Genomic DNA, 16,610 nt, shown 5'->3' with positions numbered 1-16,610 from the left:
AATTTGTTTTTCTTGCCATGTATTGTACCTGATATCCAAAATAATCAATATTGAATCAAATCGAATCGGAATCGAAATCGAATCGAATTGCAAGCTTGTGAATCGAAATCGAATCGAATTGTGAAATTTGTGTCAATACCCAGCCCTAGTAGGTACTGTATATTACGCTGCTCTCACTTTAATACAGAGATTTAATATAGGGGAGAGCCGGGACAGGTGAAACACTTTTCAGATTAACGTCGTTTTCTAAGATATGGTTACAGATAGATTTTTTTTTTTTTTTGTGATCAACAACTCACATATGTGTTCTCTTAGTATCATGTGTTATTCGGTACAAATATAGAATGATTTAAGTACAATTTTACTTTGAACGGTAGTTGTGCTTTGTTTCAATTGCAACACGGGTGGGACGGATGAAACATAACAGTTTAAACGGCAACTATTCATCTAATGCTTGTTTTTGAGAACAATACCTGACAAGTAACTTATGTACATATTGTTACAAACATATTTCGTAATTTATTTTAATTTAAAGGTTCATATTAACCATTTTTGTTCTGTCGCCCAATAAACAATAGGCGATAAGCCTATACACATTTTGTGATCTTTCTAATAGGCTATTTTGACGAAGGCAGACAAATCTATTTACAATTAATTTTCTTACATTTCTTCCTTGAGTCATATTGAGTGTTTGCTAGTTGAATAGTCTGTCATTATGAAGAAAACGAAGTCAACCAGAAGACCATAAATGAAATTTATTGAAGATTGAATATTGGACAATTGATGATTATTAAAGAGATAACATGTGTTGCGTAATTGAAAATGAATTTGCATTAAAAGAAACACAAGTCTTGAAACAGTATATTAATTTATGAACAGTATAGGCTATGACCAGGTTTAACTGGCAGGACACGCGGTCGGGACGGTTGAAACACCGACAGCGCCTCCTGTCAGTTAAACCTCTTTTGCCTTTAAACTAAAAAACTCTGATATTGCACACTTAAGGGTGTGTTGCAGTACTAATACACCTGCCGTATTATCATTACAATAGCACATGAACAATAAATACAACTTGTCAGTCCAAAAAAAGTACTGCACGAAAGAATTCACTCACCGCACTCAAAAACAGCTTTGCGGCTTTAACTCCAAAACGGCATAACGTAAAGAAGAAATGTTTTTGCGGGTATGGTAGGCATTGCGTGCTGTACGTGCTAACGAAATTTGACGTACATGACGTGGTTTTCAAGGAAATCTCAGTGTTTCATCCGTCCCGCGTTTCAATCGTCCCGGCTCTCCCCTACCCATGCGATTTATTTACTTGCTGTTTACGTTCGCAGATATAACCGCCTGTGTCTATGTGAACTTTGGTTTTGATATGGCTTTAAAATGCATGCAGATCATAAACTTTCATGATGATGAAGATCTGCAATGTCATGTGAGTGTGATGCGATAGAGATGATAATCAAAACAGATGGTTTTGTTTTTGGCAGAGTATCAGAGGCACAAGCTGTACAGGCTCCGCCCTCTTCTGGAAAGATGGGTGGGGAGCAGCAGCTCATTTGCATTTATTTGAAACTTCACAGGCACATTCATGGGGACAACTGAGAATTATATTCCATTTAAGGAAAAGTGGCAAAAGCATTATTGGGATTCTGTAACCGGAAAAACCCTGCACGGTGCTGTGTGATTCTCCACTGTCAGGCATCTCTAACTCTTAGATTCATCTTTGAGCAATGGATGTTATGATTTATCATTTCTGAATTGGCTTCTTATTGTTTAATTATGTAACTGGCATGATACACTTCTACTTGACGAATATAATGTTATGTTTGATTGATTCTGTATTCTTCTGGAATAGTTATATCCAGTAGATTAAGTGAAGTCTGTGGTGTTACCCCAAATCTGTGTTCAAGATAGAGCAAACTGAAGGCTCATGAATGAATGGAGCATGTGGAACGTTATCTGAAGACCTTTTGATTACTGTCTATCACTGATTTAGCAAGTTGTATAAAGTTTGTTATGAGCAAGTATTTGGTGACCAACTTAAATGTGCTGCTTCAGCTGCTTTGAAATAATCTGTATTGTGTAAAGCGCTATTAAAATAAAGGTGATTTGACTTGACTTAAAGGTATTAGTTAACCCTGCATCCTCTGACTTAGATCAGACTGGAGAGTTTGACCATGAGATCCCAACTGGCCAGAGTGACACTCTGAGTGACAACAGGTCCCCAATGAATGAATAATCGAAGAGTAATAATCGAGGATTCCCCCGAGGGGAAGAGCTAAATGTTGCCAAGTTATGATACTAGTTGTGTCCCAATTGATGCACTATATATTATGCAATTATACACTGTGTAGTGTATGCATTTTATAAGGTTATTTTGTCATTCAGCATTGGAGTCTGATAGCCCCTCCCCCTCTGTTACGTTATTAAAGTGCAACAGTTGAGTGCATGAAGTGTTCAACATTCCACACTTCATTTTTTCGGTTAATTGAGTACATCATCCAGTGTCACGATCCCTGCCTGCGTTACCTGTGTCTAATTTGGACTCTTATTTTGAAGTTCTGTGTATCCTTTGTTGCACTGTTTATTTCATGTTTCCCTGATGCTAAATACTGGATATCATATTTACCCTCTGGTGTTTCTATGACAATTAACCACACTTTCTCATTACCTTAAGCTTGTCTTGTGTATAAATAGCCATTGTGTTTTACTTGTGTTTGTCAGTCGTTAAATGTTTGCTTGTATCATGGGTTAATTGTGACAATTGTAAATTGTCCCTGTGTTTTCAACCTTGAGGATTACTTTAATAAATACTTTTATTTTTTTTAATAAAAAAAGGAAGAGGTGTTGGTGAGGCCAGCAGGGGGTGCTCACCCTGTGGTCTGTGTGGGTCCTAACGCCCCAGTATAGTGACGGGGACACTATACTGTCAAAGAGCACCGTCCTTCGGATGAGACGTTAAACCGAGGTCCTGACTCTCTGTGGTCATTAAAAATCCCAGGATGTCTTTCGAAAGAGTAGGGGTGTTACCCCGGCATCCTGGCCAAATTTGCCCCTTGGCCTCTGTCCATCATGGCCTCCTAATCATCCATACTGATTGGCTTCATCGCTCTGTCTCCTCTCCACCAGTAAGCTGGTGTGTGGTGGGCGTTCTGGCGCAATATGGCTGTCGTCGCATCATCCAAGTGGATGCTGCACATTGGTGGTGGTTGAGGAGATTCCCCCATCTATGTAAAGCGCTTTGAGTGCTGAGAAAAGCGCTATATAAAATGTAATTAATTATTATGAATTATTATTAAATCTCTAATCGATGTGGATCCGATTCTCAGCCTATTGCCTGCTGTCTGAATGTCAACATGTTACCCAGGCATTGCAAGTGCACTTTTTCTATTTGGAATTTTAAGTGTGAACACACAACTCACACTATTTATACTACAAAATGTCATAGAATAGTGCATAAGTACGCCAATTGGACACATCTCATTAACAGAAACAAGATCGAGCTATTTTCAGGCTAGATATCTGTTACAGGAGAGGCTTCCTCTCCGCTTCCTCCGGATCACCAGAGGGAGCGCTCACCAGAATATTGAGTGTTACTATTCGGACTACAATTTCCATAGGCCCTCATACATGGGACTGATTACACACACACCTGCAGTTCATCACACAAACACTATTTCAACACTTCATACACACACCACTGTTGCGAAGTCTTGATTTGCCGTATGATCATTTCTGAGCGTTTGATTCTTTGCCGCCTGCCCTGACCTTTGCCTGTCTATTGGACTGTGATTGTCAGCTACCTGCCCAGACCTCTTGCCTGTCCTTTGTACTGTGAATGTTTGCTGCCTGCCTCGACCTTGCCTGTACCTGTTTTTGACTCTAAGTTAATAAAGTTTGCAGATGGATTCTCAATCCGATGACTACTCATTACAACATCATTATCAGTTTAAGAGCCGGGATAATTTTAGATATGTGAACACATTTTATCCATATCAACATCTGTTGAAGTAATTGTTTCTGTTTAGATTTTCAGTTCATCCCATTTAATTTACCTGAAGTGTGGTGAGTCGGTCATGTACGATTCATTTAAAATGACTCGAGAACAACGAGTTGTCTCAGAGAGTGATTTGTTCGTTTTGTGTTGACCACTCATGCACAACATCCTATAGGTTCTGTACAGGAATCAAAGGATTAGTTCACCTTTTGAGTCTTCGAGTTCGAGACGTTTGTTCATCCCATGACAGACCTATAGGCTAAAGGCCAATTTATACTTCTGCGTCGAGGGTACGCCGTAGTGTACGTCGTAGGCTACGCACGTAGGTGACGCCGTTGTGAGCATTTATACTTCTGCGAATGTCTGTGTTGATGTGCAGTTACACCGCCGAAACGCTAGTTGGCGCGGGTGGGTTTTAATGTTCCAGTTCCACTGTGTTTACATTCCTCGCAGCTATTTTGAGTTTAGGTTTCTACGAGCAATGGCGACTGAAGGAGTCATACAGATGGCTGTATTTCCGCACTTCTTCAAGCAATCTCTCGGTCACTTGGTCTATTTCCATGGCTCTTCACTGATCTTCGGAATTTAAAAATGGCGGGCGGGCGGTGCAGAGTGCAGAAGATCATTCCGGAAATGTGTAGGAGGAAACGCGATGCTATCCAGCCGACCAATCACAGATCTTGCGGTCCGCGTCGCCGCGACGCGTAGTTACATTTTTGAGGAGGTGCGCGTCAGGGTACGGCGAAGGGTACGACGTATGGTACACGTCAATGCGTATGCTACGCCGTACCTTCTACGCGCACCCGACGCAGAAGTATAAATTGGCCTTAAGGGTTATGCTGTCAGTACCAGATACAGAAATGATTAGTTCACCTAAAGAGTTATTTTGTTACGTGACGTGACAGCTGTATTGGATTCAATAATTCTCGAACTTCCTTATAAACTTCCTTTTTTTTTTTCATTCTTACAGTTATGTGATGTGTTTCTGGTCTCAAATTGTATCTTTTTTTATTTCTTACAATTTATAAATGTATGAATTTCTGTCATGATGGTTCTTTTCCATAGCATTGAATGTGGTAATGATGGTTAATGATTTAAACTTTATCTGTATGATAGGGAAAATCACTTTGATAAAGCAAAGATACCTAAATATAATTAACAACATACAGTCAATTATATTAACATATTGTTGTATTTGTTGTAAAATACTGAGCCTGGAAGTGGTCACATGACAAAAGAAGGAACGACTCGTGAGGTGAACTGATCCTTTCTGTTTCCTGTACGACTGCATAGCTCCAGACTGGGGATGTGACAGGACAAAACTAAAGAACTAAAGACTCAGACCAGGAGGTGACGTAAACTAACAGACTGCATATCCTGAAGACCCCGATAAGCATAATTATTTCTGTTTGTCATAATTGGGCCTTGGCTGCATTATAGTGTTTTCTTATTCGAAATGTGAATGCGTTGTGTAAGTAAATGTGGTGTGGAATTTGGCTATCAGCATGTAACATTTTAATTATATTCCACTGAAATGAATGACATGACTTGAAAAAAGATTTGTTTACAGTATTTTAAAGAGATTCAAAGATCTGAGTCTGTAAAATGATCTGAACTTCCCATCTCTATGATCAATTCTGGGATGACACGCACAGATAGAGAAGCATGTTCATTGGCAGAAATGATGGCCAAGCACGAAAGTCGACGTTGCGTAACTAATCATAAATGTGAACAACAGCCTAATGCATAATTTTCCTTTAATCACTGTAAAGCTGTTTTAAAACCATCTGTATTGTACAAAGCGCTATATGAATGAAGACTTGACTTGAGATGTAGAATACCCAGATGCATTTTAATTATTCTCTGTTCGTTTTTTGTGCTGAACTCAGATCAATTGCATAGTCTATTGAAGGATCCAAGGATTCTCAATAACAATCGATGCACTGTTAAACATTTTAGTGTGAAATTCCAGGTTAATAATTGCATTACTTTCACAGTAATTTCACAGAAGACCTTTCTTGTATCTAACAGCACTAAAAAGGGTTTTAACGGTGAGTTTACAGTTTTGGAAAACACAATTTACTGTAAACAAACAACATCATTCTGTATTTCTACAGTGCACTATGAAGGTACCCAGCATGCAGTGCAGCATGAATAGATTATGCTGTGGAGTTTCTAGATTTGGTTTTATGCTGCTGAACTTATTTTTGCTTCACATTTAGCAGTTTGTGTTGTTGGTTTATTTTGTAATGTTGATTTATGTTGTAAGTGTTTTTATTATTTGTTGAGTGTCACCATTGTTGCGTTTTGTATGTCAAGTATTGATGTCTGTGCATTACTAGGTGATGGTTGCAAGAAGATGTTACATCTTTTAAAGATGAACCTCAGTAGTTGCTTCACTATTGTGAAATATCCATCTACAAATAGTTATGAATTTGAATTAAGTTATTGGAAAATGTTAATGATTTAAACATACTAAAACTAAATATTCATATTCATGCTAAGAATAGTTTGACTAAACTATTTCATGTTCTAGCCTGTCATCATTTTAACAAAGGTTTTTTTTTGTTTTGTTTTTTGACACTTCTGAATTGGCTAGATCATAAATTTAAATATGAATACAGAGGACCCAAGATCTTAAACACTAATCTCCATTATGGTGACTTGAAGAAAAAAAATACAGTGCTAAACAATATAATTTCTTACAGTGGCAAGGTTAAAGAAAACTTTAACATGTAAATTAACAGTAAAACAAGAGCAGTAAACAACTGTGATGTCAGCATCATTCTGCTGTTGATTAACAGTAAGAAAATGACCCAGCATGCATTAGTTTCACTGTGAATTTCTGACTACAGTAATTTATTGTAAAATAATACTCTTTAATCCTGTAAATTCCTGGCAATTTTTATAGTGTGTGTGTGTTAATTCACGAGAGCGACCGTACATCTGAGTTGCTTTATTATTTAATTTAATTATATAGTAATTTATAATCATTAATAATTTATGTAGTGTCATTTGATTTGTCATTAAATCATTTACTTATATTATTTGATTTACATAATTCATAATTTATTAATTATTTTATTAATATTTTTATTTTGTTTTGTGTATTTCTTTTCTATTGTTGTTTAATCTTATGATAGTGTGGTTTGAAGGGATGTTTGTCTTCACAAGTAAGAGATAAGAGAGTGTCTCCATTTCAAGATTTTTAACTTCACAGGACGATGTTGTGAAGCAGTAATTTTCATCTGGTCATCTGATATTCTTATTTCTGATATATTATTCACTATTGACTGAATAAAAATAGAAATCCTTATTATTTCCCTTTAAAATCTAACCAAATGAACTGGAATGCCACCACCCCTCTCAAAATTCATTTCTTGAGGTACAATTTTTTTTTTTTTGAAATTCAGTAATTTGCCTTCTTAGGGTCAGTTCTTCCTGTATTATGCACATAGGTGTATTTGGAGTTTGACAGGAGTGGTGTCAAATAAATAACAGTGCAGGATGATTTTTAAGTATAAATAAACAATATTAAATATTTTGTGAAAGTCATTTAGGGCTAGTATTATTTAAGGATTAGACAACAAACACATTAAACTCTATATTTTGTCAAATAAATCCTTGAAAAAATATGGGGCCCATATGATCATAGTTACGTCATTGAGGCCCACGTTAATTTTAGCTGTTCAAATATGTAGGACAGGGTGAAGAAACTTGTAATTGTGACTCACCATAGACAGTAACAGTGAATCTGATTGTGGTTACTCTCTTTCCCTTGATGGTCACTTCATATTCTCCAGAGTCTGTGGTTCTGGTGTTTGTGATGGTCAGAGATCCAGTCTGATTATCCAGCTTCAGTCTGTCTCTGAATCTCCCATCAGGAACATCATATGTGGAGAACTCTTCTATGTCTTTATCGATTTTAGCTATTTCAGTCTTTGGATTCTCTTGTCCAAACTTCCATGTTATCAGATCTTGTTTCTGTATTTCAGTAACGGTAGAGTCTAAAATGACTGAATCTCCCTCCTTCACTGAAACGATCTTCACTGCATCTGAATCAACAAACACTGGAAAACAGAGACAGTTTCTCAGTCACACACTGAAGTTATTACAGTAAAATAAATATCTTAGCATTGGTTTAATGAAGCTTCAAGCTTGTTGTAGTTAGCTGACTGACATTAAAGTTAGACTTTGAACACTGAAGTGAATTGAGATCATTTTAAAAGAGAAAAGTGAGTATTTGAATTAGAACTACTGACAATAACACTTTGACTTCATGATAATGACACATTAAGTTTTGTGTGAAGTATTGCAAAGATATACAGTATCCTCATAATTATCATCAGTCATAGTCTTAGTCTATGAACACCAATAGGGTTTGAACCCCCCAAAAAAACAATAAAATTACAAAACACACAGATCTGAATTTCACAAAACCTCATTCACCTTTTTTTAACCATCATCACATGACCAAACTGATTTATATCAATACTTATGGTACACGTTATGGTACATATGCATTTGATCAGTTTTTGCTTTGGATTAAAAGTGGATCTTAAAAGAGTATTTATTGCAATAAAATTTCAGTGGATTGTTACACAGTTAACAGTGATAGTGTTGTACCGATAGAGCTGACTGATGCTAGAAATTAGAATTAAGCTTTCAATTAATATGCCAGGAAGATAGTAGAAAACGAATGCACCGTTTGAGATCACACACATGAATCTAGACTCACGGTGACATAAATTCAAAGAATAAAAACATGTTTATAACTCACCAACCAGAAGCCAAAAGCTCATACAGCAAAAAACAAACGAGCAAAACATTTTCTTCAGCAGCGTCTGAAATCCTTTCTCTGAAGATACTTGCAAACACGATCTGAGACCTTTGTGATCTAAAAAAATGCTGTAGAAACACTTGAGATGAAAACTGTCTGTTAGGGGTTGTACTCCAGTTCTACTGTTTTTTTTTTCTGTAAACCACAGTCCTATATTTTCATACTGCTGTGTGCCATTGCATCTATTCTTTAATTTTCATGTCTTTATTCAACACACCATGTAAACATTTACAGTGTAGGCTGAAAATGTATGTCAATCCCTAGGTTAATTATTTCTCCAAAAGCTAAATTGAGTCAGGAGTCCGATAAATTAGAGTTCCAACCATGTAACAAGATTGTAAGTTGATCAGACTTTGCTTTGTTGAATATCCTATTTACGCAAAGTTTGATGATTTGCATAAAAGCTGGATAAAAAAATTCTCTAGAATATTCACTAAAAGTCCACTGTAATATGCTGTGAAATTTCAGCAGTGCTGCTCTTATAAAGCTCAATGTTAGGCTGAATCTTCAGCAAAAGACTTTACCAGTAAAACATGATGAAATAGGTCTGAACAAAAACATCATTCATGGAAAAACACAACAGAGGAACAACATCCGCACTTCAAAACAAACATTGCTGCATGTCCGATATTCTAATAAGAGCACCTGGATTTTGTATACTGTGGACAAATGAATCACAGGAGTAAACAAAAGAATCTTTTACATTTAACATTTAATAATATGAATATTGCTGAACTGAAACCAAGCCTTGAAAAGACAAATTGTGCAAGATTTCTCTTGACCAGCCAGAGCAGGATAAACCATTTAAAAATCTTGCTCTGAAAACATACCTTTGTGTGTGTTATTTCTGTGTTTTTCTATTGTAGGAGAAAGTTACTTTTAAAAGTAATGCATTACAATATTGTGTTACTCCCCAAAAAAGTACAAGTTACTTTTTATGAAAATTAATGTGTTACGTTACTTTTGCGCTACTTTTTTCTCACCTGGGATGGGCTTGCTTGTTTGTTTTTTAATAACAACAAAAAAAGTTCTATTTTTCGGCAAATGTAAGACCTTTTCACACCAAAAGTGAAATGAATAAGCCTCAGGCTGAAGGAAATGAAGGAAAAGGCGCTCAAACAAACCTTTCAGCTTCTGCTGTTCTGGATAAAGAACAATAGGATACAGGAGAAGCTTATTAGCTTATTATTTCTTATTAGTATGGTTGAATTATGCCGAGTTCAGACTGCACGATTTTAGCCCCGATTTTGGCTCGCCGACAGGTTTTGAGAAATCGCCGACAAAATGCCCGAAATCACAGGCAAATTGGTTCTCGTTCACGCGAGTGCACAATCACGCAGTGTGAATGAGCAAAGACGCGATCTGAGAATCGCCGACGAGTCGCCGACGCCCGTGAGATATTTGGCATGCTGAATATCTGGACCTGTCGGCGATTCAAAATCCTGCTGTGTGAAAGTGTTCTGACTGAAAACTACATCGGCGATGACCGACAGCCAATGAGAGAGCAAGATACAGAGCAGCGGGGAGTTCGGGGAGGAGTAGGCTATGTATTTTAATAGATTTACAATTATATCAAACAGAAACAAAGCACAAACATTTGCTTGACCAGCAGCAACAGCAGCACATTGCAAAATTATTTATTTACCCCCAACTCTCTTTGCAGAACACACAGTCCTTGCTCCCCTTGTCTTCCCAGCCATTTCTTCATGCATAATATGTTTTTCTTTTTCTCCTTTTCGCTGCAAATCAGTGCACAGACAATTTGGATCGCAAGCTTCTTGCAGGCTATACTTTTTAATCTCGTTTTTCAGCGGGGTAAAGTTAGTTTTAGGTTCGATATTCGCCAGACATTCACATAGGCTGATTTAGGGACCGTCTGCAAATTCAGCACACAGTGCAAACCGAAGTCCACTAATTAATGTTTTTGTTTTGTTTTGTGTGTTCCAAAGGTTCTAGTTGTTCATAGTGACGACTCTGGCTTAGGCCTACTACATATGATATTTTGCCAATAGCTTCCTTAATGTACGTACAGTACACAAATATTAATATAAAATATTAGAATATTTCACATATAGTGTTTTTTTCCTGCTTTAATGGTTGTAGTAATTCCCTAGTGACCAGACTGACTTACTACAGGTGAAATTTTAACAATACTTCCCTTACTGTATGTACAGTACACAAATATGAATATGATTATATTACTGTAATTCACCTAAAGTGGGTTTTTTTTCATGTTTCAAAGGTTGTAGTAATTCCATAGGAACCAGACTGACTTACTACAGGTGACATTTTGACCATACTTCCCTTACTGTATGTACAGTATACATATTGATATGAAAATATTACTGTAATTCACCTATAGTGGGTTTTTTCAAGTTTCAAAGGTTGTAGTAATTCAATAGGGACCAGACTGGCTTACTCTATATATATGTATTTTGGGGACTTTATAACACAAAAATAACTTGAATCTTTACAATAAGGGTGTTGCTTATTTATAACGTTGAAAGCATGATAAAGATAAAACCTTTACAGTTTTTTAAGCAAAAAATTAAATGTGTTGTACCAGGAACAGCAGTTATAATAGCTAATATTTTACCTAATACATTTATCAAAATATGAGTTGACTTGTCAATAGTAATGTAGTCAGTCTGGTCACTAGGGAATTACTACAACCTTTGAAACATGAAAAAAAAAACACTTTAACGTGAATTACAGTAATATTTTGTCAATATGTGTGTACTGTACATACAGTAAGGGAGGTATGGTCAAAATTTCACCTGTAGTAAGTCAGTCTGGTCCTTATGGAATTACTACAACCTTTGAAACTAAAAAAAAAAAAAAACTTTAACGTGAATTACAGTAATATTTTATTGTCAATATGTGTGTACTGTACATACAGTAAGGGAGGTATGGTCAAAATTTCACCTGTAGTAAGTCAGTCTGGTCCTTATGGAATTACTACAACCTTTGAAACTTGAAAAAACCCACTTTAGGTGAATTACAGTAATATTTTCATATCAATATGTTTGTACTGTATGTACAGTAAGGGAGGTATGGTAAAAAATGCACCTGTAGTAAGTCAGTATGGTCCCGTTGGAATTACTACAACCTTTGAAACATGAAAAAAAACCACTATAGGTGAATTACAGTAATATTTTCATATCAATATGTATACTGTACATACAGTAAGGGAAGTATGGTCAAAATTTCACCTGTAGTAAGTCAGTCTGGTCCCTTTGGAATTACTACAACCTTTGAAACATGAAAAAACCCACTATAGGTGAATTACAATAATATTTTCATATCAATATGTGTACTGTATGTACAGTAAGGGAAGTATGGTCAAAATTCCACCTGTAGTAAGTCAGTCTGGTCCCTATGGAATTACTACAACCTTTGAAACATGAAAAAAAACCACTTTAGGTTGAATTACAGTAATATTTTATTGTCAATATGTGTGTACTGTATGTACAGTAAGGGAGGTATGGTCAAAATTTCACCTGTAGTAAGTCAGTCTGGTCCCTATGGAATTACTACAACCTTTGAAACTTAAAAAAAAACACTTTAGGGTGAATTACAGTAATATTTTATTGTCAATATGTGTGTACTGTATGTACAGTAAGGGAGGTATGGTCAAAATTTCACCTGTAGTAAGTCAGTCTGGTCACTAGGGAATTACTACAACCTTTGAAACTTAAAAAAACACTTTAGGGTGAATTACAGTAATATTTTATTGTCAATATGTGTTTACTGTATGTACAGTAACGGAGGTGTGGTCAAAATTTCACCTGTAGTAAGTCAGTCTGGTCCCTATGGAATTACTACAACCTTTGAAACTTGAAAAAAAAAACACTATAGGTGAATTACAGTAATATTTTCATATAAATATGTGTACTGTACATACAGTAAGGGAGGTATGGTCAAAATTTCACCTGTAGTAAGTCAGTCTGGTCCCTAGGGAATTACTACAACCTTTGAAACATGAAAAAAAAAACACTATGGTGAATGACTGTAATATTTTATTGTCAATATTTTTGTACGGTTCAATTGTAATGTACTAATTGTCATGTACTAATTCCCTAGTGACCAGACTGACTTACTACAGTAAGAGAGGTATTGGCAAAATGTCACTGGTACATCGGTGTTAATAGTAACCAACTGTATGCTTTGGAATTTGAACTTGTCTGTTTTTTAAGTGTTAAAAATTATACGTTTTAACGCGGTTGGTGTAATTTGCGAGTAAGGGGAGGCTGCAGACCTGGAGCCGGTAGATATACGCCCCAAGCAGTTTTACGCCCCTGGCAGTTTTACGCCCCTGCTGTTCCTGATGCGTCCAGTAGGGGGAGGCTGTACATTGACACGAATTGATTGAGGTATAATAAATAATCCGCTAAAGTTATTGTTGTTTAGCAATGATGCAACATTTATTATTTATAAACGAATAGCTTGATAGAGCTAGGTAGATATCAATTCATTTATTTATATCAATGGATAGGTCTATCATTTATTTCGAGAGACAAAAAGTTCTGGACGGTCAGGTTGATGTTCTGTCTGGCTTAAATTTATAAGTTATAGCTTACCACGTGTAAGTTTAGCTGCCCCTAGTCTTCTCTACTCACTTTCAAAATTAATTTTCTTTTGAATGTTCTTTTGTTGCCCGTCTTTATCTTGCCTCTTCTGGTAAGACTCCTTTACTCCTTTCTGGTTTGAGTTGTTTCTTATAAAATGAGATCTAACTATCTCATTTATATCTAAATATACATTTTTCTTAAAATAGCGTACTGATCTGGATTAAAATGTAGACTGTGTGCACTTAAAGTGGGATTTTTCTTTGCCAAGTAACTTGCATGATGCATCCCAGTGTGTTTGCTTTAGCTATGGAAATCTCTCTCTCTCTCTCTCTCTCTCTCTCTCTCTCTCTCTCTCTCTCTCTCTCTCTCTCTCTCGAAACTTTTATAAACTATAAACACCCATCTCTTTCTTAACTGCATTCCAAACCAATAGCTTCTCTAGTAAATAAATGACTTACAGAGACATACAAGGACATGTTTTTAATGTCATTTTTTTAATTTTCTCTGCACAGTCCATCATCAGTGGCCAAAAGAAATCAAAGTGTCTTGACACTTTTTCCAAAAGTGTTCCACCAACAAGTACCTGTGCCATTGTACTTTGAAGATCAGGAGCAAATTGATGCAATCCACACTCATCTGACATAAATTCTGGGCAACACACACACACACACACTGTGACTAGATCAAATTCACCATGGATGTCCTTTTTATATTTTTTTAAAGTTTAGCTTTTTTTAATGAAATACACACATGAAATGCAAATTAAAAAGGCAGTTTGTGTTCTCGTAACACTTTCTTTTATGTGGTCTGTGACTCATGGGGTCAGTGATTCTGCAGGGTCTCCAATAAGTATTATAGTTTATCTCAGTTGCTTTGGTGCATTTCTCAGATCACACCTGAAATCACATCATCTTTCACTTGTGCACATCATAAAAGCAATTTCTCATTTTATACAAATTGCAAATGCTTTGGTACATTCATGCAATTCATAATGTACAACTGTCTGCTGTTTCCTACATTATCAACTCTTTATGTCTTGTTGATCAAAATATAGACCTATTATACTATTTCTCTGTTGAATTGTCATACTCCTCAAAACATCTAGGCATGAGTTCCTTGCATAAGTCATTAAATGCAAAATGGCTGACTAGTTGTCATAAACTGTTAAGCATGTTTTCAATACATTTCTATTACACTTTATTTTGTAAATGTGTCCTGAATTGATGAATTGCGGAGGTGTATTTAGAATTTCACTAATGAAGGAAAAAATGAATTGATATAATGAATAATGATGAAATGTACAAAAGCAACTGTGATAAAAAATTAAGGATTCAGGAATTTTATACAAAATTTAACAGTGAGTCCTGCTGCTTGTGAATTTGACAAAATAAAATTCACCATGGATGTCCTTTTTACATTTGTTTGTTTAATTTTATTTAAATTTTTTATCAGTGAGCAGAAGCACTTTGACAGGAGGATAGAAAAACAGTTAAAGCAGAGTGGCAAGCCAGGGGAGTCATCATAATTCATAAATGGTGTTGATAAATAATGTTTTTGTGAACAAAAATATTGTCTCTTTCTTATAAATGGCCCTTGGAATTTTAGAAAAGGGATAAATTGTGTTTGTCTTCATAAAATGCTATGAAGGACACTGTTTTGTAGCTGTATGATGACTAAGTGAATAGTACAGCAGATATTTAATCCAGGATCCATATGATTACACAGTGCTGTATGTCTAATGGGCTAAATATGTTTAATATCTAATTGTAACTTTATATAAATTCACAACAACATATTTCACTCAGTCTCCTGTATAAAAACATACAGTGAATATTCTATTATTATTAATTAGTATTATTATTATTACTATTTATTCAATATTAATGTATTCAATATTCAATTAACTATTCTATAGTAGGTCATATATCATTACTTGTCATCTGATCCAACTATGTGTGTTATTTTTTAATTCATGAAAACAAATAGTCTTCTGTATAGGCTGAGTGAAGCCCAACCTAATATCTAGAGATATTTTAATCCATAGTGCAGTGCAGATTTATACTAAAACGTTTAATATTTAAATTAACAAAAACCACAAATTCGGGCAAAATCTATGAACTGGACGGTTATTATTGTGTAAGTTTTGAGCATCGATTTAATGGTGTTATTTCGCAGCATATCCCCCTACTGGACGCATCAGGAACAGCAGGGGCGTAAAACTGCCAGGGGCGTAAAACTGCTAGGGGCGTAGATCTACCGGCTCCAGGTCTGCAGCCTCCCCTTATAGTAATTTGCAGACGTTCCCTCGAGCATGAGCCGTGACAGCGCGTTGAAGCACTCTCATGTATAAATATGCAGCTATAATGCACGTAAGGTAATTTTTAACGAATATTTCATGTCAACATAAATTGATTGACTACTGTTAAAAGTAATATTGTTCTTGATATATCTGTAAGACTGCTGACTTTATAGAGCAGTGACATAGAAAAACGAATGTCTGGCGAATATCGAACCTAAAACTAACTTTACCCCTCTCGCGCAGCGGCTGCGGTCTACGCACGCGGGATTTTGCGCTATTTCCTTATCACTTCTCGCGTGTGTTTGGTTGTGAAACGTAGTTTGCGGACCAGACAGAAGTTGTCGGCGATTCTTCCTCCTGAAAGTCATGCAGTGTGAAACCTCCTGTCGCCGATGCATCGTGCAGTGTGAACACACCAGCAACTGAATGTTACCCCAGATAGTCACGCAGTGTGAAAAGAACAGTGACCCGACTACTTTGAAAATCGTGCAGTCTGAACTCGGCTTTAGATCATTGAAGGTCAGCAGCAAAGACCTTGGTTAATAAAGAGAGGTGAGATTAAATAAAATAAAGTCTATTTGTGTAATTTAATATAGTTAATTATAAATGTTTTGCGTAAAATTCTGAGATTGCATTTTACTGTTTTTATTCATTTTGATGGCAGTTTTCGTGGCAGTGAAATTAGTAAATGCCTGCTCACATTTAGTCCAGAACTAAAATAACCATCATGTTTACACAGCGCACACAACACCGCCTCACTTTATTTCTCTGAACATGGGGACAGGAGAGCTGTCAGTCAATAAATGTGAGGGAAAAAAACTGGCGTTACTTATTTGAAAAAGTAACTTAGATATTTTGATATCTAATTTTTATGTTACTTTACTAGTTACTTGAAAAAGT

The 16,610-nt window shown here is 36.0% G+C and overlaps 3 protein-coding genes across 9 annotated transcripts in view; 1 reads left to right on the top strand and 2 right to left on the bottom strand.

Moving 5' to 3' along the window:
• LOC309476116 (uncharacterized protein) overlaps nt 1-9,772 on the bottom strand; it is a 45,366-nt gene extending 35,594 nt beyond the window's left edge. The window contains exons 1-2 of one of the 4 annotated variants that reach the window (XM_082139314.1): nt 8,781-9,772; nt 7,735-8,070 (exon numbers count right to left, since the gene is read on the bottom strand). In XM_082139314.1, coding sequence (XP_081995440.1) covers nt 7,735-8,070; nt 8,781-8,829 — 385 coding nt within the window. In that variant the 5' untranslated portion in view covers nt 8,830-9,772. The remainder of the gene's footprint in view (nt 1-7,734; nt 8,071-8,780) is intronic. The other 3 variants (XM_082139315.1, XM_082139313.1, XM_082139316.1) reach the window with 3 other exon arrangements.
• The window catches only part of LOC309476299 (uncharacterized protein), a 108,646-nt gene extending 94,708 nt beyond the window's left edge, over nt 1-13,938 (top strand). For 3 of the 4 annotated variants that reach the window (XR_014197996.1, XR_014197997.1, XR_014197998.1), the window contains exon 5: nt 13,126-13,140. The gene's annotated coding sequence lies outside the window, so the exon portion shown is untranslated. Of the gene's footprint in view, nt 1-13,125; nt 13,214-13,923 lie in introns of those variants that run through there. The other variant, XR_014197995.1, reaches the window with a different exon arrangement.
• The window catches only part of LOC309476139 (SLAM family member 5-like), a 234,798-nt gene that overhangs the window by 133,679 nt on the left and 84,509 nt on the right, over nt 1-16,610 (bottom strand). The window lies entirely within an intron of this gene.

The sequence above is a fragment of the Leuciscus leuciscus genome (genome assembly GCF_965113295.1).
Source record: "Leuciscus leuciscus genome assembly, chromosome: 15".
Taxonomy (NCBI): Eukaryota; Metazoa; Chordata; class Actinopteri; order Cypriniformes; family Leuciscidae; genus Leuciscus; species Leuciscus leuciscus.
This window is presented reverse-complemented; position numbering and strand designations above follow the sequence as displayed.